Below are 23,428 nucleotides of genomic sequence, written 5' to 3'. Positions count from 1 at the left end.
AACTCCTGTCATATTTAGTTTAGCATCTGACACCTCCTTCTAGACAAATACAGCTCTGGTTCACTGAACCTGATAACTCCTTTTTAGTACAGCAACTGACTTCCATATGGAATAAATTACAGTACCTCTTGAAAAACGCCAGAGGCAGCTGCCAAATTATGCAAAATTTAAACCACTAATGAACAATGTGATGAAAGTTGAATGAAGGTGTATTTACAAGATCTACAACACACTGTCTCTGCGGAGCAGATGTACTGTCTGTACAAGTATGCGTGTGTCTGTGTATATACCTACGTACATGCACACTCATGCATATTGAAACGTTATCTGTAAGGTCTAGCTGGTTTAGGTATATCCATTAACAGTAAGCGCTACCTAGGATCAGTAAGCCAGAAGCTCCCCAGCGTGTTACTGCCTTTTTAATATCTGCTAGGCAAATTTTATGAAGGCAAATTGCAGAAAGAACAGGCATTAGGGGATTTTGAAGGGGGGTAAAGAAACAAATCTTTTTTAAAAAAAAGAAGAAAAAAAGAGAGAGGAGGAGGGAAGTATTGCAAAAATGCATGGTCTTTGCCATCCAAAGGTCGAGGTATAAACACGGATCACTTACACTAGTGAGGCAGACGATTGGTGCCAAAAATTTGGTTTCTAGAATTGGGAACAATAAAACATACATATGATTGTCTTCCTGCAGATTTCCAATGTGAGACCTTCTCTTGGTGGAGACTTTTCAATCCCATGTTGCCTCATCTTGAGCACCAAGGTTTAGTTCACCAGAGCCGGGCCAGTCCTGTCTTGTGTACGTGGTGACAGTCTGTAAAACTACTGTTCTCGTATGAAAATAGCTTCAAGTACTTTTGCAGAATTACTGAAGATGTTATTTGCTCTTGTGAACATAGCAGTCTGCTTCAGAAGATGCCAATGGCAAAGTTGGGCTGTCAGGGGGATCTAAAGGTCCAGGCCTTCACTTCTCTGATCAAACCCCTTGGCAGAGCACACAGGACAGTGTTGTAAACTAATTCGCTCTTCAACAAATGGATATTAATATTATTTATTTTTAATCTGCTATAATACTCTGCAGTTAAACCCTTTGGAAACATCTAATCGTTCACTTCCGATGGGGGGCTAATGGGTGAAAAGAGGGTTTTTGATTGCATTTGACAGCTAACAAAATGCAGCATGCAATATTTAACTTAATATTCTTCCGAGACCTGTGTCGAGAGCAGAGATCCTAGGGACAGAAGAAAAGTGGACCTCTTGACTAATTACGAGTCATTTATTCTGAACCACACAAATTTTAGAATCTGAATCCCAATTAAGACATTACACTACATGTGTTAATTAGGCCCCTCTCCTTTTTAAATCAAGCCATAACTCTTCTTAATTAGGAGGTTAGCCATTGTAATTTGAACTGGCCTGAGTTTGAAGCACTCCTGGAAATCACACCTGGGGGCTGTACTGGGGATCATTTTAAATTGGTTGAGTTTTTACTTGGGTGATTATAAGGTCCCCAACAGGGCAGTAATTAAAGAGGGTGCAGCTTCCAAATTAAGATGTCAGGGGTGGTATAAGCAGTGATGTCTTGGTTCTAAACTGTACTCCAGGGAGGCTTGAAGGATGCTGGTCATATGATTTTCTCAGCGAGGGCTCTCATGGATCACGACAGCTTAAGCAGGAGAATAAATCAGTTCCAGGAGTTGCCCCTCTGCATCCCAGGGACTAGTTATCACAGCTTATTGATGGCGATTCTCGAATGTTGTATTTGTTAAAGAGCATGGAGCAAGGTCACCTGCTTTCCTGACTTGGACAAAATCCTTGTGGACTTCTGCAGGAGTCTTTTAGGTTAGATTGTGCTCTATGCAAAACGAAGTAGCTAAATATTGGAGAACAGAAGCTTGGCTTTCACAGCACAAATTGATAGGATCAACTCCGTCTCGATAGCTTATTAGTGAAGAGCTGAGATATTGGAGGAGTTAAGGCTCTGGATCTTGTTTTCCTTCCCCACTTCCCCCAAACCTTCTCAAGATGAAGACAGCTTTCAGCAAGCATCGCTAGCAAAGGGCGAAGAGTCTGAATGTTCAGACACACAGGCAACGTACAGCAGGGTAACAAGTTCCCACACATCAGCTGCTCCGTTATAATTCATCAGGTGCATGTTTGTAGCCTGCAGTAAACGTGGAGTAGATGGGGGTTGAGGTAATCTGTTATCTTGCATTGGCTGCAGGCACAGGCTGCACAGGGAGATGTGCCTGCAAAATCATTTGTGCGTGTGCCAAAGCAGGCTAGCGGCGTGCCCTGGTGTGGGAAGGGTTGCTTGTCTTGTTTCTGATGGGCACCTTGTGAATGGTGCGCATTGGATTAGAAATGCTTTTGAAAACCCCGGTGATGGTAACCACAGTGATGTGTAGCAGTTAGTGTAATCTGGTTGTACCTTCCTTGACCAAAAGAGAGTTCCTGTCTTGTCACCCCAGTGCAAGGGCATTAACTAGCAAATCTTTGCCCACGTTTGATGGCAGGACACCGTGAGGCATCAGCATCCTCAAGATCAGGATGGACAGAGGAGAGATGCACGTTAGGACTAAGGCCATAGCTGATGACCCAGCAGTGAATCTGCTGACCCTCTACATTGCTAATATACACTGAATATTCAAACGAAACTCGCTATCAAGCTGCTGGTTTATATTCCCAGTTGTTTCAGATTGGTAGAAAAAAGTTGAGTGACAGGTGTCCTTTTGGTGTAAATAGCTCCAGAACAAACCCCTCAAGAATTAAATTTTCCCTCTTAACATTTGTAAACTGTCTGAGGTCCTGTGCCCTGGAATATACTTAACATGCCACCTTCTACCAGCTCAATGTTGTCCCTGTCATTCGGTGTTAATTGCATCGGAAAGGTCACTTAATGGGTCATTATCCGAACCTGACCTTGCAGGTATCTTAAAGTGTTTGCTGTTAACAAGTCTTGAACTCATAAATATCCCCTGGGGACAGCAAGTGTTAAAACATCCTCATCACCCACTCTGCAGATGTTAGATTTTTAACAAATTAAGGTATTGTCAAGTTTACTACTTTATTACCCCATTAACAAAGTCGTGTGCCTTTTTCAGTACCGCTGCGTGATAGGGCGACAAGGTTCACAGTATCTCTCAAGAACCTAATTTCCTTCTGCTCACTCAACGTAGTCTCCAAAGCCTCAATGCAGGTGACACCTGCATGCGGCCAGATCACCTCGTGTGCCGCTTGCTCCAGTGTGAAATGGTTTGAAATGCGGGAAGCATGTGTGAGGTGATCTTGTTTTAATTGAGGAGAAGTGAGCACTTAGGTGGCGTGGGCTGTGTAACCCCAGCAGATGCAAAAGCACAGTGTGCAGGACTCGGGATCTTTTGCGGGTGAACTTGTTGATGACCTACTAAGAAGGAACCTAGGTCAGTTAGGGTGAGGGAGACCAGTGGGTCTGGGTGAACACCAGTGTCCGTTCTGATGATGGCATGCACTCACCTGGTCTATGAAATGGTCTAATGAAGCCTTTCCTTTCCAGAACATCACTCCTGAGGTCCCGTCCCCGGATGATTCTCCCAGTCCAAAGCCTTGTGTGCCTCGCTGCCTTTGGCCTGGCCCTCCCCTTGGCCATCAGTCTCTTCCCGCAGATGTCCGAGGTCAGTACATGTCTGGTCACTGCAGTGGGATATCTCAGAGGGGTTTACCAATGCCACTGCTTGTTTTGCCTTCCTGGATAATAGTCTCATTCCTGCAGGGCCTCCTCCATTTTTGGATGAAGTCGGTTGCTGTCTTCTTCACTTGAACAAGTGCAGATTCACTGGGCAGGTGATGGTTATGATAGTCCCTCCTCTTAGCGCATGCTAGTGTAGATTAATATCACACAGCTTTTCCATGCTTTTAACCAGTGTTTGGATCATGTGGTGGGATGTACCTTCCAAGCGAACAGAGGAAGAACTGAACACAGGAACCTTTGTTCCACCTGGCAAATGTACCTTTTACAAGCAAGGGATGGTCATGTGTGATCCTCCTCCCTTCCATCGCGTCCGTTGTTCTCTCACGGGGGTGGTCTGCTCCAGGCCTCTCCCATGTGGAGGACATTTAGACTGTATAGTATTCAAAACACCAGCGATCAGGGGGACAACCAGGTTGGAATAAGGCATTTTTATGAATGTACGAGGATAACGTTCTGCCTGCTTGATCGCCAGTCAGGAGAGTGTCTCAGCTAGCATGGAAGGTATCTGGTCTCTCTTTAGTGATACCCAGGTCAGGTCTGGTCAGATCACAAGTCAAGGGATGTTGGTGTTTCTGACTGATGACTTCTGCTCTGAGACTCCAGCTGGCTTTGTCCTGTCTTGTCTGGGGACGTGAACTTAGTCAGAGCTGAGCTGCACGAGGGAGAACATGGTTCAGCTCACCTTCTCCCATGACAGTGGTGTTTCTTTGGTGTTAACATAGTGAAAACAAGTCTTTGTCCATTAAGGAGGGAGCCTGGGATACACATTTGATGTGGATGTACTTTCCTAGAGCTTCTTTGAGGGTTTCTGCCTTTCCATCATCTAGCCTGGCTCTGGGAAGACACAGCCTGGGGGTGAACAGAGGAAAACTAGTTAAGGGAACAGGCAGAATGACTAATGAAATCACTCGTACCTAAGGTAGTTGAACAAATTGCTAAGATGTACTTTTTTGTAAGTCATTAATTTTGATCATTCAGTGTTTGGAGCTTATAGATTGGCAGACTGTAAATTTGTACATTTACAGGGAGGGCCCCTGTTATCAAGTGGTAAAACCTCTATCAAACACAGCAAAGGACTTCGCTGAAGTTCTTTTTATGTCAACGAGAACAATTGATCAGAAATTGGTATCGCAGTCTCTACTGGTTAATTCATTTTTTTAGGTCTGGATGGGTTTATCCACAACTTCTAGCCAGGGAATCTTGTTGTACACTTGTCTGCTAGACTGAAAAACGTGTTACAAATTTTTTGTTGTCCTTCTAGCTGTTTACAGGCTGAGATAAAACTGTCCCTTAATCTTCTCTTTAAGAAACTGAATATATCTCAATCTTGGAGTCTTTTGCTAAAAGACATGTTTTCTGAAGCTTTAATGATTCATATGGCTCTTCCTTAAACTTTTCTAATTAGTCAACATCCTTTTTGGAGCACTTCCATAAGAACCAGACACAGTTTTCCAGTAAGAAGTTGCACAAGTACCAGTTGCAGGAGCAATGTGATTTGCCTGCTTCTACTTGAATTCATACATCCACAGAGCATGTTAGTCATTTTGGCATGAGCTCAACCTTAGCTCCTTGTCCATCAGTTTTTTGCTGTGATCCCAAGTTCTGCTCAGAGGTTTTGGTTATGAAAGACTGAGGAATAGTTCCAGGTCTTGCACCCGTTCAAAGTACATGCCCAGAGTATGTCCAAAGTTCCTGTTGGAAGGAGACTTGGACCATAGCACATCCCTTATGCTCCTATTTCCAGGGACAGGAGCTTCACCCACCAGAAGGTAGCCATGGCCTTTCCTGGGAGGTCTTCTTTCAAGATAATCAGGGAAGTGAGACCACAGGAGGTACCACCAACCTCATTTACCCCAAAGGTGACATTGCCACCATTCTCCCAAAATGGTGCCCCATGCCATAGGTACACTATTTGTGTCCAGAGGCAATTTTATGTTTGACTGTAGTATGTTGCACATTGGCTTCTTTTCCACATATCTAGAGGCCTCTGTATCAGTGACCTGGGCTCTTAATTACTTACCACTTTCCCAGACTTTGTGTCATCTCAAGCCTTAAGCGGCAGTCATTGTGTATTTTCTCCCTTCTCACTGGTGATGCACATGTTTAATAGCATTGGCCAAACCAAACCATTCTTTCAACATAGACAGGAAACTCACCCTACAATTCTGTTTTGAAATTTAGCATTTTGTACATTTCCAGTATTTTCTGTAGGCATCGCTTAGCGTGGGCTCCTCTGAAATAGTAAGTGCCTACTAAGGTCAGTGGGAACTAAAGTTTTGGTACCAGAATCTGAGACATTCAGAGTTAAACACTTTAGGCTCTACAAAACTAATTATTCATTGCCTTAGTTTCTTTATCTAAAAATGAAGCTCACAAGGTCTTTTTGCCTTTTGTATTATAGCTTGATGGGTGACAGATAATTTATAATGTATAGTATCTGATATTGCAGCTTGAGAAATTGTGTTGATGCTAACAGCTGAATGAATTCTAGCCCACAAGGAAAATTAAGGTCTGGCTTCCTTCAAGGGCTATTCAAATTGCAGCAGGCGTCAGGCAATGCTGAAACCATACAGCATCACTTGAAAATGACCTTCTAAAAGCAGATGAAATGTTATCTGCAGTGTAAACATGATTCAGCACTGATTAGTAGATCAAACAGAATGACGTGCTCTCTGCCCATGCTTCATGTCAATGAAGAGAAACCATTCCAGCTGGTGGTATAGCTCATTACCTACTGGGGTCTCGGCTCCGCTCAGCTGGACTTAGCTCCACACGCATAGCTGGACCTCACATGTATTGACACCAAGGAATCAAGTTCTCCATGGCAGCCTGGTCTGATCAGTCTTCCAGTTATGTTTGCATTCAATTATAAACGCGTGGGAGCGTGTGTCTAAAGGGCGTTCCTCCCATTCTGCGAAATCTCGCTGAGACTTTCTCAGTGGTCAGTGACTGTGGGGATGCTCAAGTGAGCAGAGCAAGTGATTTATCTGAAACAATCTCTCCAGAGGCATTTCTTCACAGTCTTGGATAGGAAATCTGAGTTTCCTTGCAAAGAGCCTTCTCAAAATGTGTCACTTCTTGATCACTCATCACTGGTCCATGAACTTGTCAGATAACTGTGTTAATAGACTTTGAGTGTTCGAACATTGACCTCTCCATATGTGTATATGCATGTGTATATATGTATGCATGTGTGTATTTGCTTTTTCCCATAACTGCAGCAGGTGAAGCAGCTATGAGCATAACACGGCTGAGATGATGCTGTTGTAATGAGCACTACCCAGGGAATAAATTATTAACAACAAGATGTAATAGGCATGTTCTGTTCCAAAAATATGATTATGGTCTGAGCAGCAACCCATTCAGGAATTGTAAATGAGCCAAATTCTGCCCTTAATCACACATTCACAGTCCTTTTTCTTTAGTCAGAGAGCAAACACAGAAGCTGATGTGTTATTAAGCGCTTGTTTTAGCATGGGAGCTTGACTGGCCGCCTTTGATCCACTCTTCTAAAGGGGCTCAAACTTACAATTAGTTTTCAATCAGGATTGAAGCCTTGCAATAGATTTAATAGATGTGCTAGATAAATGCAGCCACCTTAACACATCAGCTGTAGCTGCTTCAGAGTTATACCTGTTTTAAAGTAACATAAGAGAAACCAGAATTCAGCTCTGGTTGCATACAGGAACACCAATATCAACTAAATGAAAATTCTGGAGCTGACCAACCTTCATGTCCTGGGAAGGATAATGCATCCAGATCTTCTCTTTGGTCAGTATTTAGTCTAGCTAAGACCTCATACCTTCCTTGATTTTGTGCAGATGGAATCCACTTTGATGCCTGCAATCGTGCTCCAGAATGACAGCTTGTTTCTAGATGTTATGGTTTTGAAGATCACCTTATAAAAATAAAACCCTAGTGTCAGCCGTAAAGACATGGGTCCTTGAGACTAAGCACGCTTAAGATGCTGAGAAATTCACTTTTCATCCCAGTATAGTGTTAACTCCGGTACCTAAATGCATCAATATGCAATAAGTAATTCGCTGCTGTTAAGTTTAGGAGAAACATCTAGTTAATGCATTTAGCCCACAACCTCCAACTGCCTCCCATGCCCCCCGGGGAATCTCTTTTCTAGCCGCCTATCCTACAGCATCCCCACTGACAACTCCTACTCAGCTATGCACTGCCAATAGAAACAGCTGTGACAGTTCCAAACTGAAAATGGGACTTGTGCAAATGAAATTCAGTGTAGCAGCAAAAGAAATAACCATGGGGTTGCTCCACTGATTTTCCACCCTTTGGTCCCTGCTCGTCCGGATCATTCATTTTTCAGCATCCAAGAGGATGCTGTTGAACTTCCCGGGTGCTGCAAACCCACCGAAACTTGCCTCATCCCATGCCCAGTATGCTGGATCGTGCTGATAAAGAAGGATAAACCCAGGTGAGAAATGGTGCTGAAGCAAGAGCTGATGGCAGAGCAAACCCTTCCACTAGCTATAATACACATGTCCTCACCCCGGGTTAAGTTTAAAGGACCTTGGTTGCTGGTTAGGGCAAAACAAGCCCTCTTCTGGAATTAGGCTGATTTCAGCTGAAAGCCTTTTCTTAAAAATAATCTTCCTTTTGGATCTCCAGGACAAGGGGAATAAACAGCCTAAAATCCAAGGCTGAGCTATTGTTTTCCAATCTGTTTTAGCCTTCATCTTGTTGGCAGGCTGCTTTAGAAAAGCAAAAGGTTAATGAGCCAATGTGCAGTGGGATTATTGCAGTAAAGATGACAGTGAACCAGTAATTACTAATTAGATGCAGTTTAACAGGAGGAACAAGTGAAATCTCCTCTTCACCAACTGTCAATAATTAGCAGATTTGGTGAGGTTGAAATGTGTCCACAGTTAAAAGGCTGATTTTTTAATGAAATGGCACTTGACAAAAGAGCTGTATGGAGGTCACAGCCATAGCCCTCGAGACGCTTCCCTATACCATACTTAGGAGGGAAATCAGATGCAAGACAGCAGGGGGTCCCCATGAAACCATTTCTCCCTTGGGATTACATTGCACGGGGGGAGGGGAGCAGGAGGGATTCTCTGCAGTAATTTTGTCCAACTTGGATGAGAAGCAAAGGAAAGGATTTGCCAGCTGCCATGGGGAAAAATGTTTGAGAAGTGAGAAGTTCTGTGGTATTTCTTTGCTTCTGGGTCTGAGGAACGGTTTCCTGAGAGTCTGGTAACCTGAGTGTGCTGGCCAAAGTCTACCCTTGGGATGGAGGTTGGTCTTGGAAGGAACTCCTCTTAGAAAAGAAGTGGCATGAGGTCCTTAAGAACTGGCAGGAGGCTGGAAGCTCAGTGGTATGTGTCTCCCAAGGACTGCAGAAGATTCAAGCTGTGCCCTGAAGCTTTGGTTTCATACTGACACACAGGCGATGCTCCATTGTTGACTTCTGAAGAATTAAGAGGTTCATCTGAGGTTCCTCTCCTATGTACTGATCCAGTTTCTCTTCTGGCAAAGTTACTGTTGATGTAGGCAAGAGTATCTTTATTTTCCACATGAACTTAAAATGGAGAGGTAGTCTGTGTGAGCTTCTTTAACACCCATGAAACTTTTTACTTGAGCAGAAAGCCCCAGGATTTATATGATATTGAGGGGTTGAATACTGATGTGGTTCAAGTAGGGCCGGAGAGAAAAGCTGTGGTATTTGGAAATGTGTTGAGCCCTGTTCTGGCCTTCAGATGAACGAAGGTGCTTGACTAGGTTTGCGTCTGGCGTTCTTTGGTGAGGACGGACTCGTTTCTGTCAGAGGTTGGAGGACAAATGAGTGACCCCTCTCAGAGCGTAGTCCTGCACCTGGAAGGGGAAAGTGATGGGAGAGTAGGTGACGTTTGGGGAACAGCAGAATGAAACTTCCGTGACTACACACAAAGACTGGACACAGTTGCACAGCACTCAAATGTAAGTTACTGGCCCATCTTTTATAAGAAATAATGGCCTAAGGAAATCATAAACTAAGTCTATACTTGTAAATCCAGCAGGGTCCAAGCACAATCTGGGTCACTGGCCCATGGTGTCCAGCCTGGTTAATTGCCTGCATCCTCCCTGGGACAGTTTTGGCTTCCCAGCTAATGCTGGAGGGTAGCGCTCCCAGGGACTGCTCCCACGAATAGAGCCTCCCTCTTTGGGGGAAGAGTTTGGCCCTATGGATGCAAGCTGTGCCATACCGGTTGTCCCCCGAGCCCGAGACTGGATTCTGGTTCATGTTGTTTCACGCAGCTGTAGCCCTGCCCGTCCCATTGCAAGTATTCAGGAAGTTGTGGTGCGATAATTTTAGTCTGGGACCTCTCTAGGTTAATTTGATTTATGACCTTTAGGACTTATTTGAGCTGAGTTTTGACATCAGAGGACCTTGGCCTTAATCTTGCATTACAGGAGAGTCATGTCTTCCTGCACCACGACAGGACCAGGCCTGCGCTGAGCAGTGGAAAGGCAAAGATCTCTTTAGCCTTTGCTTTAAGTGTCTGAGACTGTTGCACACAAAGCGAAGGGTACATCTGTCCTCCCGTACTTCTGATGGAGCTTACCCTTGCTGTCAGCCTGGGCATGGACCTGAAGTCTGGAGACCGAAGTGTTTGTCACCAGCTCTTTTTGTGACAAATCCTTCCCTGCTCCAAACCGAATCACAGCCCTGGCCATGAATCTTCATGAAGTCACCAGAGCAGCTCAAAGGACTGTGGGACCAGTCCCCAGTACTCAGCCATGATTTCAGCCCTGGTCTCAGTAGCTCATGCAGAGAGATGGGACCTTAGTCATGCAGCACAACAGGATCCTCACCTGTACATCTCCAGAAGGCGACCGCACAGTAACTGCAATCTGCCGAACAGGGAAGGTTGGTTGGAGGCTGCATGCTAAGAGAAGAGCAGTGATCTTGAACCTGACTCTGGGCTAACCAGCCAATTTTTTTGCAAGGTTTCGATCTCCCTTGGTTTGAGACAGGAGCGCCTTTACCATCTGCTTCTCTGATGTCTCCCTTCCTTCCCTGCTCTCACCAGCCCTCTCTGGTTGAGAGCATCAAGCAGAAGAGAAGACGATGTGTTCTCGGCTTAGCCCGCCTTCTCAGCCCCTAGCTCAGGTTTTCTTTCACCTGCACCAGCTGTCGGGGCAGGGTTTGCAGACCCGGCATGTGTTTCCCGAGGAGCCAGACTTCACACACCACTTCCCCCTTGGCCCTAACCTTTGGCTTTCCCTTTACACCTTCACTGCTCTCCCCCCTCGCCCCCCTCGGCAACCTGGCATCTGCAGAACACCTTTCCTGTCAAAGCAACCAGGAGAAAAAAAAAAAAAAATCACAGTAGCTTGTTTCCTGTGCTGCAGATTCCCTCAACAACTTTTAGTTTCCTTCTAATTGCATTGCACAGGAAAGCTGCTGCCCAGGAGCCTGCTAGCACGGAGGAGTCTCTGCGTTACTGGAAGTATTTAGGTGGCCTGAGATGATTTGGCTGGATTCGTGCTTGTGCTTGGGCTTGCAGAGAGATGCGCCGGGAGCTGGAAGGGTCTCTCCAGAGGATAGTGATGAGCTGTTATCAGTAACTATCACAGTAGTTGTCGGTGTTCTGTAGATGCCCATGGGCTGTTCCCAACCCATCGTAGGCCTCCTACACAGGTTCTTCTGTCAGGAGCAACCTGATCTAGTGGAAGGTGTCCCTGCCCATGGCAGGGGGGTTGGAACTAGATGATCTTTAAGGTCCCTTCCAACCCAAACCATTCTGTGATTCGATTCTATGATTCTATGACCTGCCCTTGGGTGCAGAGACTTGCCCGGTTCCTGCTCCCACCTTGAGTTTCTCTCTCTCTGCCATCATCTCCAGTGTGACACAGACAGAAAGAAGCCCAGAGCTCTATTTGCTTTAGAGCTTGCAAGGTCAGACCACCCTCCATACTGTAAACTCCCAAGTCAAAGTGGCAGCAGAGCTTTTTGGGGAGCTCAGGCATATTCAAGGCAAGGACATAGGCAGGCTCACATGCTCTAAACCCGCTTCTCGAGCACATCTCCCAGGTGAAGGTATTCCTAAACACATGGGGACACTTCAGGCTTAGCGGTCCTCTCCTCCGCTTCCAGTGATGCTTTAGCCTGAGTTGCTGAACCAACAGCCACAAGCTCCTTCCTGTTTCAGGGAGGGCTTCAATTCAGTGTTTGATGTTTCTGCAGAGAGCTTCTAAAAACCAAATAAACCAAAAGTTCCAGATTCTACGTGACTATGACATTCTTGTTCACCCCAAGTCATGAAAAACCCCAAATTCTCATTATTGTATCGTAACTCCTCATCACTACTGTGTGATACTCTTTCAAGTTCTTTTTCTGGGACTGTAGCAGGAGGATAGGGAAGATGTTGTGGCACAGTAATTTCCTTCTGCCCTCGTCCAGCTGGATGCAGTGGCAGTTCCAGATGCAAACCCATGGGTGGTAATCTCACAGAAGCAGTATCTGCCTTGTCGCAGGGCCACCTCCCATTTCCCAAACTCATGGCATGCTTCATTACAGTGCCCTTTTGATTCATGTCCTGGCACAACTGAAACGCCTCTTGCTGTGGGGTCACTCACCTGAGACATGACCAGGAGAGAGTGAACCAGTTTCGCAAAGCAAAGAACATTTCTGGATCAGGACCTCTCCCCTTTCCATGTCGTCCTCCCCCCCCCCGCCCCCGTGTCTTTCTCAAAATCAAAGCATTTCACATGCCTACTTGCTCCCCAGTGGGCTGGGGTTGGGAGGTCTCAGTCACTTCTTCTGGGAGCAAATGCCCTTCTTTCCAATAGAAGAAGGAAAGTTCTGGTCTTCAGGGACATCAGCTCCACCATCACTCTTTACAAGCCCCTAGGAAACGTTGGGGTGGTTAGATTTACAACTGCTCAGCCTGTTTGCACCTCGCGGTGTAATTACTAGGCTCAATGACATCTCTCGTCTGGGGAAGGTCATGAGTGAGCAGTGCTCTGATTGATTTGGAGCCTGTGTCTTTGTTCTCACGTTCCCTGTCCGAGAGGCTTTGATTTGTGACCAAGCTGGTTTTTGAAGTCGGCTTGTGAGAGTGGTCCTTTGTTTCATGACCAGCGTTCGCAGGAGTCAAAGGTGCTGAAAACTTTACAGGATCTGGCCCTAAAATCGTAACTTGGACCAGCAGAGCCTGTTCTTGCTGGGAAGCGACGGCTTGAACCGAACTGTTATTTGTGGTCATTCGAGGTGGGTGTGGGAGAAAGGACCCTTTTGTACTGCCCAGGGGCTTCAGCAGCGGTGTCAGATGGGATCTGGTTTCATGTTTATATCTCTGTCCCTGGGATACAGGTTCAAGTATGTAAACTATCTATCCTGCAAGCACAGGCTCCTGCAGGTGTGTGGGTGCTAGTGGGCATAAAAAAACATTCCTGACACCATCTCTTTTGAGGAGTCTTCACCTCCTGATGGCTATAAGCCATTAGGAGTCAAAAGAAAGAGCTGACATCCGACAACTCCGGATAAACAGCTAAACATTAACCCTTAAAGTGGCTCAAAAAACATACTTAAAAGGCACTTTGTGGAAAGAAGCCATTTTTTTCCGGGCCTGTTAATTGCTGTCTTTCTTCAGGACACCTTTCAGCAGCACCTACTGTAAACAGAGCGGCTCCTCCTGAAGCACTTCCCCCAAGGATTCCTGCCCTGCTTGCCGGGGAGACGGCCATCCCCGTCTCCTCCTGCCCTGCGCAGCCCTCCTGCGGGTCTTTGGTTTTGCTGGTTTCTTCTTGGCCTGAAAGCCAAGACCTTTCCTCTCTTTCTGCCAGCCCACCCTGAAAACTCAGTCCCCTTCCTTGATTGCCATCAGCCTCTTTATTTGGTGCAACCGGGTTTGTCCCCAGCTCTTCCCTGGCTGTTGCCTGGCTTACCCCTCTCTTTCTGCATCGTGTTGGATGTGTCCTTTTCTGCATACTCAGAGACAGTTGTTTTAGCTCATCTGAAGCAGCCATAGCTCAGACTACTCCAAGTGAGATGTTAAGGATACGAGCTAAGGAGGGCGGCCAGTTGTCGAGACTTGCCTGCTGTAAGCATGCTTGCTTACTGCAGAGAATGCCTTATTAATCACATTTCCCAAGCACAGGTATATATAATTATCTGTAATTGCTTTTTAAATCATTTGGATTTAGCAGCCTGTTTCTAGTGAAGTCCTTCAAGAGAAGGAAATGTGATGGAGGTTGGGATCCTGAGGAACTTGCTTAGCTTTTTTAAAGCAACAAGGACGTCCCTAAATCCTGCAATACTCATCATGCCCTTCCTTCTTAATAGCAGGAGAATTGCTGGGTTTGATGTTCTCACCAAATAGCAACAAATGCTCTCTTCCTCGACAGAATTGCTGGAGGGATCCTTACCAGAATGGATCTAACGGGTCATTTTCATCAAAAGGGAAACTTGCTATACTCATAATGTCCATATTCAAAAGTAGGATTTTTTTCTTCCAAAAGAGGAGAGATTACTCTAACTCTTTTTGTGAATGCCTTTCATTCCAGCAAGGAGCAGTGACCCTAAACTCTGCAATTTTGGGGGTTCTCAAGATCATATTTTAGGTGGGTTGATGACTTTTCCGTCCATCAGTTGGCTTGAGTGTTCCCCAACAAAGTCTACATCATGTAACGTGAGGCTTCTTCCTTGAGGCCAGGAAGAAGTTTCTTATGCCCTACACGCTATAGACTGAATGCTGTGCACAAACAGTTTTGGGAGAAAGTCCTCTCCTGAAGAAGGGTCCTTACCCCATGAGGCTGGGTGACCTGAGATCAGAACACCTGTGTTTCTGCTGTGGTACCAGCCTAAGACATCCAGCTCTCCAGAGCTCCTGTAGAAATTAATTTAGTGTGGCAAACTGAGAGTTTACCTCATGAGCACTTATCTCCTGCACATGAGCAGCCCTTCTTCTCCAGAGTAAAGGAGAAAAGGCATCTTAGCTCCTGCAAAGGCCTTTTGCGTGGTTCTTCGCTTCATGGAAGACACATCATGCCATGGTCTTAGCTTCTCTCCATCACAGCTTCACTTTGATTCTTTGTTCAGTCTCGTGCCTGAGCTTCTACATTTCTCTGTATGGGTGGTAAGTTTGTGTTACTTGTGTCTTACCCCTTGGTCCCTTGCGAAGCGTTGCGGAACAGGGTGCCGTGCTCACTGGGGACACAGGCTGGCACCTCCTGGATAGCAGTGACTGCGTGAAAGGAAGGAAAGCCCTTCGCCTTCCTGGATTGCTCGAGAGAACTGGAAATGTCTCTCTTCTCTGAAAGACAGATGGAACTTTTTTTTGATCTTGCTATTTGTAACCTTATGGTTTCAAAGCCTTTATTTGTTTTGTTGTTTTGTTTTTTTTTTTTTAATACTTGAGGTTTCTGGTGCTCTGGGTGACCCTCTTCTTTCCCAGAAGACTCAAACCCATAATTTCGCAATGACTTGGAGACAATGTCATGTGGGGGGTTGACCTTTCAATCTGTTTATAAAGCTGAAAGACTTGAGAGGGTCTGAGAGCCGTGCGAGCCCAGTGCTCGCCAAACCCATCTCCTAGGAGTGGCTTTCATTTGTCTCACCATGTCTGTTCATCATTGATGTTGTCTTGAGACACCAGAAGGGTTCCCATGGGGAACTGGAAGGTTAGAGCTGGTATCTTACTGGTGAACTGGTTTGGGGCAGTGAACGAACACGGGGGCCGGAGCATCGCAATGAAACGTGGTTGTTGAACTGCTCTGCTACAGGACAGGCAGGGACACGCCGAGCAGTTGAAGCTACCTTGCAGCCTTAGGTGCCTGCTCTCATATATTATTATCCCTGCTGACACTGTTATCATCAGTCATTTCTAGAGCACCGGAAACAAACGTGCCGCTGGGCGAGGGGAGCTCATTGCCATGTGGGCAGCTGTGCTCTGCTCCAGCCTGGTTGGGCAGTAGCCTAAAATGCCCTGTTTTCCTTCTTCCCATCTGATTAAAATGTTGGGGTTTTTTTGATACGCGTATTATTTTTCTTTAGAGAAGCTGTGATACGCCAGTTCGCAACTCCTGAAGCTGAACATAGAAACTCCCACCCTTGATCATAGAATCATAGAATCATTTAGTTGGAAAAGACCTTTAAGATCATCAGGTCCAACCATTAACCTAACACTGCCCAGTCCACCAATGAAGTGGTGGAAGTTGCTGTCCCATAAGTGACCCAAACTCTGGGGGTCACTTGCAATCTTAAATTCTTAAACCTTAAATCCTGCAAACTCTCCTGCTCTGCTTCAGGGCAGGGTCAATTGTTCCCATTTAAGGTGAGGGCAGTAACATCTTAAGCCTTGTAGCTGTCTCAAAAGCAATTGCACATCTCTATCCAAACATCTGTTGAGCACGAGGAATATTCCTACTCGTCTCGATACAGAAACCTGATGGCACCCAAGGTGCTGCTCACACTTTGCATTTCGTGCTTTGCTAAAAGCAGTGACGTTTTCAGGGGACGGTGCAGAGGTGTCAGCAGATGTGATAGAGTGTGAATAGCTTGTGGCACTAACACCGTCACTGACATACTTTATATCTAACGGATGTCATAGCGGGGTATGCGTGCTGCCACGTTCAGACCCTTTCCAGCCTGGTCTGAGAAGAACCTCTGTTTTCTGCCCTGTCCTACAGACAGCTGAAGGTAGATGCTGGTGGTAAAGCATCCATGGCAAAAACCAGAAGAATCTTCTGAAATGGTTACCCCTCAAGAGCCAGAACAGCCAAATATTCCAACTTTCCTCCTTTTTATTGTTTCAAGGAGGGGAGAGAAAATGAAGATAAAATTAATTTCAAGCTGTGGTCCTTTATAATGCCAGTTCTAGGTATGTCCAACTGCAGGTTAGACAGCAGCGCTGAGATACATCTTTGGTGCAAATGTGCTGGCCACAGGTCCTGTCAGAGGCAATGCATTTCTTTCTTGCACTTCAGTGTAAGCCTGGTTCACTGTCTGCAGACAAATGATATATCCCTAAAAACTTACAGTTTGGAAACAGGGCTCTGAATTCAGAGCCGTTTATGTGAAATCCCCCACAAAACTACTACATTACAGGGATTTAACAGGTTACCCACCTGCTAGACACATGGCAGTAGTTCCAGATTTGCAGTCAAACAAGAAACTTTGCAAATTACCTGGACTGCCTGATAGTTCCTTACTTTACATATCTGCTGAATTACACGTGAATCCACTTATATGGCGGTGAAAGGGTAGTATAAATCAAATGCACTCCTGAGCTTGTTCTTATCTGCTTATTCCTGAGCTGTCCTTATCTGCTACTGGCTTTGCTTTACTTCCAAGCACGTAAGAGAGGAATCTCTTACTCCATGAATGTGTCTGCTCTCCCAGCGTGGTGCATCAGGGATTTGGTTGTATCCACAGTTGTAGGCTCTGATCACTTGGGTGAGGCTGTGCCATGACTTCATTAGAATTATAAGCCAGGCACTAATGGTAGTGATTGTCTTGATGCAGGAGTACGTGACAAATTTTAATCTTTTTCCTAAATAGATGGGTCTAGAGCACCTGGGATGTTTAATCTATTTGCTTGTGCAGCAGCTCCCAGCCCTCAGTGTCTTCTCTTTCCAAAGCCGCTACCTTCCCAGAACATCTTTTGGTGGTTTCTTCTCTGCCCCGGACCACACCGTTGCACACCCCAGGTTGTGTGGACGTGCCGTGCGGATGCACAGCCTTCACGGCGCTCTGCTTGCAGCGTGCACGGGCTCTGCCCAACCGGCCAGACTGCTTCCTCGGCGCAGCCCCGGCTGGAAAAGCAGATCTGCCCTGCTCCTTGCAGCATCGTGGCTGGGGAGCGTCACGAAGGCTCTTAGGGAATGTCAGTCCCAGGGTGCAGTTGCATACCTTGGCGTGTCAGACAAAAGGAGATGATCAAAGCAGGGATGGCGAGAAAGGAGGCTCTAACCCCTCGCCGGGGAAGCGCTCGGTGCCTCCGTGCCAGCAGGTGCACAGCTCTTTGATCCCTGCATTTTGGGGGGTCCAGCCCTCCCTCCCCACACCAACCCCAAAGTCGGCACTTTTTTGGGGAAAGTGGATGGTGTCAAACCTGCGAGTGGGCTCCCACTGAGCCACGGGGCTCTCGCACCCCAGGTGGGGCCGGATTCGGACACGTTGTGACCAGCGATGGGTGGAGGGACACCCGGCTGCTGGGCTGCAAGTGGTGGTGGTGGCTTCCCAGGCTCTGGTTACGTTTGGTTAACACCTTAGCCAGCATCAAGGATGGAAACGGAATCGAAAAACTTGTTTCCTTGTTTTTGAGGAAAGCATTTTGACTAGATATGGTGTTTTTTCTTATGAAAGAACGTTTCTTTAAAAGAGGGAGGTCTAAAAGACTTGAGAGACACAAAAAATGAAGATAACTGTACCAGTCAACTCTTAAGTTCAATTTTTATTATTAATTTGAAGAAAAACCTAACAAAATCCAGGTTTATCTCAAAATCATTTTCCCCAGCATTGTGATTTAGCCAGCAAACTGAGTATAAATTATTTATGAAGTTATTTGTTACCGTGTACTTTAGTCATGAGACCATCTCTCAACCAGTGTGTCCAGTTTTGGGGTAGGTAGTTTTTTTAACTGTGTAGAAAAACTGGGAAGTGGTCAGAAAAAAGCTTTAACACCAGTATTTCACACAATAATCTGCCTTGCAGAGAAGAAGCATGAGTTTTATCTATACATTTTAATTAAGGTGATTTAATAATCTTTGAATACTTTCATGGGAATAAAATTTCTGGCACGGTAGGGCTCCTTAGTGCAGCAAATAGATAAATGCAAAGCTGGAAGTCTGAATTTGGAAAAATGCAAACCGTGTGGATGGCTGATGCTCTTTAAAGCAGGATACTGAGAGGTCTGGTAACTCCACCGCTGCTTGGACTCCTTAACCAGAGGCTGGATATCTTTTGAAAAACATCTTCTGTGATTTAACCAGAAGGGTTTTGGGTGAGATAGGGCATTTCCTGAATTCTCTCACCTGTCAGGTCACCTTCAGTTGGCCGTAGGTCCATAGCGTTTCCAAGAGATGCTCCTTAGCAAACACCAATTTCCTCATCTTATTCCTTAGCAAGTGGATCCATGGAGAGCACTTTAATTTTTTGATGTCTGGGAAAAAGCTTTGGAAAGAGTTTATCTGAACAGAGGAGGAAAAAATCGTGCTGTCTTTAAATCATTCAGTATACATTTTCCAATTTTGGAAAGCCTTATAAAATTAAGCACAGGTTCAGATTTGTCATTTTGGCCCCATCAGCATTCTTTCAGCTACTGTCAATTAAAAGAAGAAAAGAAGATCTGAAATATCTGAAAGAAGAACATTTAGGCAGTCTTACTGTGGGAACAAGACCATCAAAAACCCTAGTAAGCATGTTGAACCAAATTTAATGAGGTTCTGCTTCTCAGCAGAGTTGCATTAGGTGACCACGGGTTGAAGGTGAAAGGAAGCCTTGGTACACCTGTACAGAGGTGCTTTCACACCATGGTTGCACCAAGCTAAGCAGAGGTGCCTGGTGACCATGGCGTGGCTGATGAGCAGTAGCTCATCTATCCAAGGAAAAACATGATCTTCTTTCATCGTGTCTGCAAACACTGAGGACAGAGCAGAATCTGTTAGGGGTGCTGGATGTGCCCCACCTCTCCGTCTAGCTGTGCACAGAGCCCACCACCGTGGAAGCAGCAGCTGCTGGTCCTTCACGGTGCCTCATGGTGCCATTTATTAACCATAGTCCTTGCTGCTACACCTCACCAAGCTTCGGTTAGCTTGGCATTGCCCTTGGCCATTGCCCCAATGTCTGATGGCCCAGGAGGAGATGGCAGAGGGCTGCTGGAAGTGCCACGAGAGCCCTCCTGGGCTCCAAACCAGGGCCACCACCGAGCCACCTCGCTGGCACTGCCGAGGCAGCAGCAGAAGACGCGGTGACCAGCCTGATCCTCCCTTCCCCCTCCTCCCGGTGCAGCATCCGTCAGTCCGCATGACCCTCCCCCTACCAAAACTGGCTGCTTTCTTCCTTCTTCTCCCCCCCCTCCCTTTTTTTGGCTGAGTGATGAGCTGTATGCCAAATCCATCTGCTCCTGTCTCCCCTAGCTGCCTTCCATATCATTACAGGATCTCTGGCAGCGAGCCTAGACCTATCTCTCTCCCTGCACTCTTAGGAGCACATTCCTTTCTACACCTTTTGCCGAGCTGGGATAGAAATGAGTATCAACCCCAAACAAAAAGCATCTGCTTTCTGCCTGCTTCTGCTTCACCGGACGCGCATGTACGCTACACCCGTGTCAGCAGCGAATGCAAAACACACACAACCCCCCACCTCGCCGCCCCGCATCCAACATGGGCTGACGAAACTTTGGGCGCCGGGAGCCTGCCTCACACCCTCTCCCTCTCCGTCTCCGCAGCACCAGCTGTGACCACCGCACCATTTGTTCCTCCAGCCCACGCCAGCACTCGGAGCCAGTTCTTTATCACCCCAATTAGCCTTGTCTGTGCTGATGAGAGGAGAGAGGCTTCCACTGCAAGGCAGAGACGGGGGGAAGAGAGCTGGCGCGCGGTGGGCACCGCGAGAGGCGATTCCCTTTATGGTGGCTTTGTTCCCTGGGAGGGATAGATTTCATCGGGTCAGGAGCACCGCTAAAAAGCCAGTGCTGTCATCCTGCCTGCATTACCTGGGTGATGCTGGTTTATAAACAGTTGCTTGAATAAGGTCAGGGGACACCGTTTCTTGGGGTTTTTTCCCTTTTTTCCTCATGCGCTTGGCTATCTGCTAGAGGGAAGAGGAGCATCCTCAGGCTGCACCAGCTCCCAGGTGTTGCGATGGGCTGTGGCTAGCACCGGCCACGTTTCTGGATGAGTTTGGAGATGCACCTTGGCCATGTCCCCAGCAAGGATCTCCCTGCATTTATAGCAAAGCTTCCAGTATCCTCACAGCGGGGTGAAGCAATTCCCCCTTCTCCCGCTGCCTCGTTATAGTGTCTCCTATGCTGGTATGTCAGGATCCTGAGCAGTCAATGCTGCACTGATGCTCAGGCAGCCATCAGCCTGAAAGCCTGGGTGTTTTTCCCAAACCAGCCCTTTGTAGCTCTCTCTGGGAGTGGTGCTTTTACACCGTGGTTCCCTCAGTGCTGTTGTGAGCTTGCGTCCCTCCTGGACTTTTCTCCTGGCTTCATTGTTGAAGGTCCTTTTCTGGTAAGCACCTCAGTGCTGTCATCCCAGAGCCAGGAAGGGGATCCATCCTTTGCTCCAGCACAGGTAGATCCACCTCATTGGGAGGAAGAGGATGGACACAATTCAAACCCAGTCCCATGGTGGGCACTCAGTTTGAAAGGACAAAGTTGCCCCGTGTGGAGTGGGGCAGGTCCCATCAGTGTAGTCCCAACAGGGTTCCCTGTTAGAGGGGTTCCCAGCATGGCCATGGTGAAGAAGGATCTTGCTGGGGGTCGTCTTTGAAGCTGAGACACAAGAAACTTGACAAGAAACTGTGGTCTCCAGATCCATTTCACAATGGCATGTCCAGTGGAAGGTTGGCTGATCAGGTCTGGGATGCTGAACAGCTAGAGCAGCAGTCTACACCAAAATAGGTGAAATTACACTTTCCGACAAAACCCCTGACATATTCAAAGACTGACCTGGTACACAGTAAGATTGTGTCTTAATGTTGCCTAAATATCTGTAGCCTACCACCCGAATGCTTCTCCCTGTTCTTCTGTGTTTGATTTCCCAGTGAGAGGAGTACGTTACTCCTGATGCATTTCTAAACGGCTTTGCCAGTGCTCCTGTGGAGTATGTCCCTCCTGTACCTGCCTCCTTGGTGCAGACGCATCCCTTGGAGCTCCTGTAGTTGAGGCTCTAGAGCAGTTTTTAATATCTGCTTTATTAAAGGCAACCAGAAGGGGATCTGCAGAGATTGCTCCAGTGCAACAAGTCACCTCCTAGAAAATTTATTTCACATCTTCCCAGGCTTCAGAAAGGGGCTTAAGTGAGCTCAGTAACATGCAGCTCCAAACCAATGCCTGTGACCTTCTTTCAAGCTCTTCGGAGGAGTCCCTGACCACGTGTCCATCTTGCATTAGGCATTCATTCCCTTGTCCTTCTGCTCAGACACCATAATCTGTCTCTGAACTATCACACCTCAATCCTGTCCCTCCTAAAGCCATCCCATCTCACAGCCTTGTGTACAGCCTTGCCATGAATGACGAGCTCAGCCACGCAGGGAAAAGAGGCTGTTTCCCTCCCAGACCCATGGGAAGGAAGCCGAAAGCACCTACAAGCAGTTATCTCATCTGTCTCCTTCCACCAAGACAAGCTCAATTCTGCTTAAACTATTCTTGATGGGTTTCATCTAATTTGTGCTGAAAACTTCCCACCACAGAGACACCACACCTTCCCCAAGCATTTGGTTGCAGTACTTTGCTCCTTCCCACTAGGATACTCTTCCTGCTGTTCAGCTTGGATCTTACTCGATGCTTTTTGAATTGTGTCCCAAGAGAGCGTGAACAAAACATTACTCCTTTCTTCTGTGCCGTAGCCTCTTGCACAGCAAATACCACTATGCCTCCCTTGGACATCTCTCTGCTAGACTTGGCACATCCAAATCCTCAACGTTTCCCCCTAGGTCTTGCTTTCAGACCACTAATCTGGGGTCCACCAAGGCAGACGCGGCTTTTCATGGAGCTCCCACCTCTCCATCCCCCATTAGAGAGGAAGGGACTGTTGGTGGCTCTCCGTTAGCTTTCTGCGGAGCCATCCCTCTAGGAGGTTGGGTTTTGCTCTGTCCGAGCTGCCCCACGTCCCCAAGCCCTACTGACACCAGCATGGATGGTCAGGGTTGGACCACCCAATTCCACATCATTTTAAAGCGCTTCCCACCTTGATATTTTCATACCAGTGGGTGAAACCACCCAGCCCCGATACCTCGGAGCTTTTCTTTCTGTCTCTGGAAGGAAAATAAGAAAACAATAGGAAGAAAAGCTGCGTCAGAGCCAGGCAGATCGGAGTTAATCCTCCCTCAAAATGGATCCCGTCAGTGCCGGTGTATGTGAGAATCGCCTCTCCTGCACCTTTGCTGGGTACTCTCCCCGGCACAATGCTTCACTTTGTGTTTCAGCACAGAAAGAAATGGTGAAGTTGCTAATAATGGCACTAAAAGAAAATATGCTACATCTGTTATGGATAGCAGTACAAAATTAGCTGATCACACCTCTGACACCCAAGATGTCTTCACTTAAAATACTCGTTGGCTTACTTTACATAATTTGCTGATTATATTTAAAAGAAATACAATTTTACAATTACTGTTCTTTCTGGTGTGCTATCTATGCATCATTTTCTTTTTATGTTTATATATTTCTCCTTCATTAGTGCAGTCTGAAGGGTGATTAGATCCCTTCAAACATTTTACAGAGGTTAAACGTTGATTAAGATTTAATTATTACTGTAAATAGCTTGGAATGACATATGGTGCAAAAACCTGACATATGTGCATTTGAATAAATGAAGTGCTATTTCCCATGATGCTTCAGTAGCTGTTTAACAGCTTTGCTGAAGGGTTATGTTGCACCTCATGTTAAGATTGCTTTGATGTTATATTTTGTTGGGTTTTTGCAGCTGAAAGCTAAGAACAGTTTTTCCAGTTTTTAAAAACATTGAATATTTTAAATACCTAAATTGTTTTGCACAAATTTTTGCTAATTTGTC

At 46.3% G+C, this 23,428-nt stretch overlaps 2 protein-coding genes across 8 annotated transcripts in view; one reads left to right on the top strand and one right to left on the bottom strand.

The window, feature by feature from the left end:
- The window catches only part of ALMS1 (ALMS1 centrosome and basal body associated protein), a 358,966-nt gene that overhangs the window by 317,494 nt on the left and 18,044 nt on the right, over positions 1-23,428 (bottom strand). The gene's annotated exons all lie outside the window — the stretch shown is intronic.
- Positions 1-23,428, top strand: part of SFXN5 (sideroflexin 5) — a 103,958-nt gene that overhangs the window by 78,604 nt on the left and 1,926 nt on the right. For 5 of the 7 annotated variants that reach the window (XM_075499441.1, XM_075499438.1, XM_075499442.1 and 2 more), the window contains one exon: positions 3,536-3,653. In XM_075499441.1, coding sequence (XP_075355556.1) covers positions 3,536-3,653 — 118 coding nt within the window. Of the gene's footprint in view, positions 1-3,535; positions 3,654-3,737; positions 3,823-23,428 lie in introns of all 7 variants that reach the window. The other 2 variants (XM_075499439.1, XM_075499440.1) reach the window with 2 other exon arrangements.

Source organism: Mycteria americana, chromosome 4, assembly GCF_035582795.1.
Source record: "Mycteria americana isolate JAX WOST 10 ecotype Jacksonville Zoo and Gardens chromosome 4, USCA_MyAme_1.0, whole genome shotgun sequence".
Taxonomy (NCBI): Eukaryota; Metazoa; Chordata; class Aves; order Ciconiiformes; family Ciconiidae; genus Mycteria; species Mycteria americana.
Note: the sequence above shows the minus strand (reverse complement) of the source record. Positions and strands in the feature narration are given on the sequence as shown.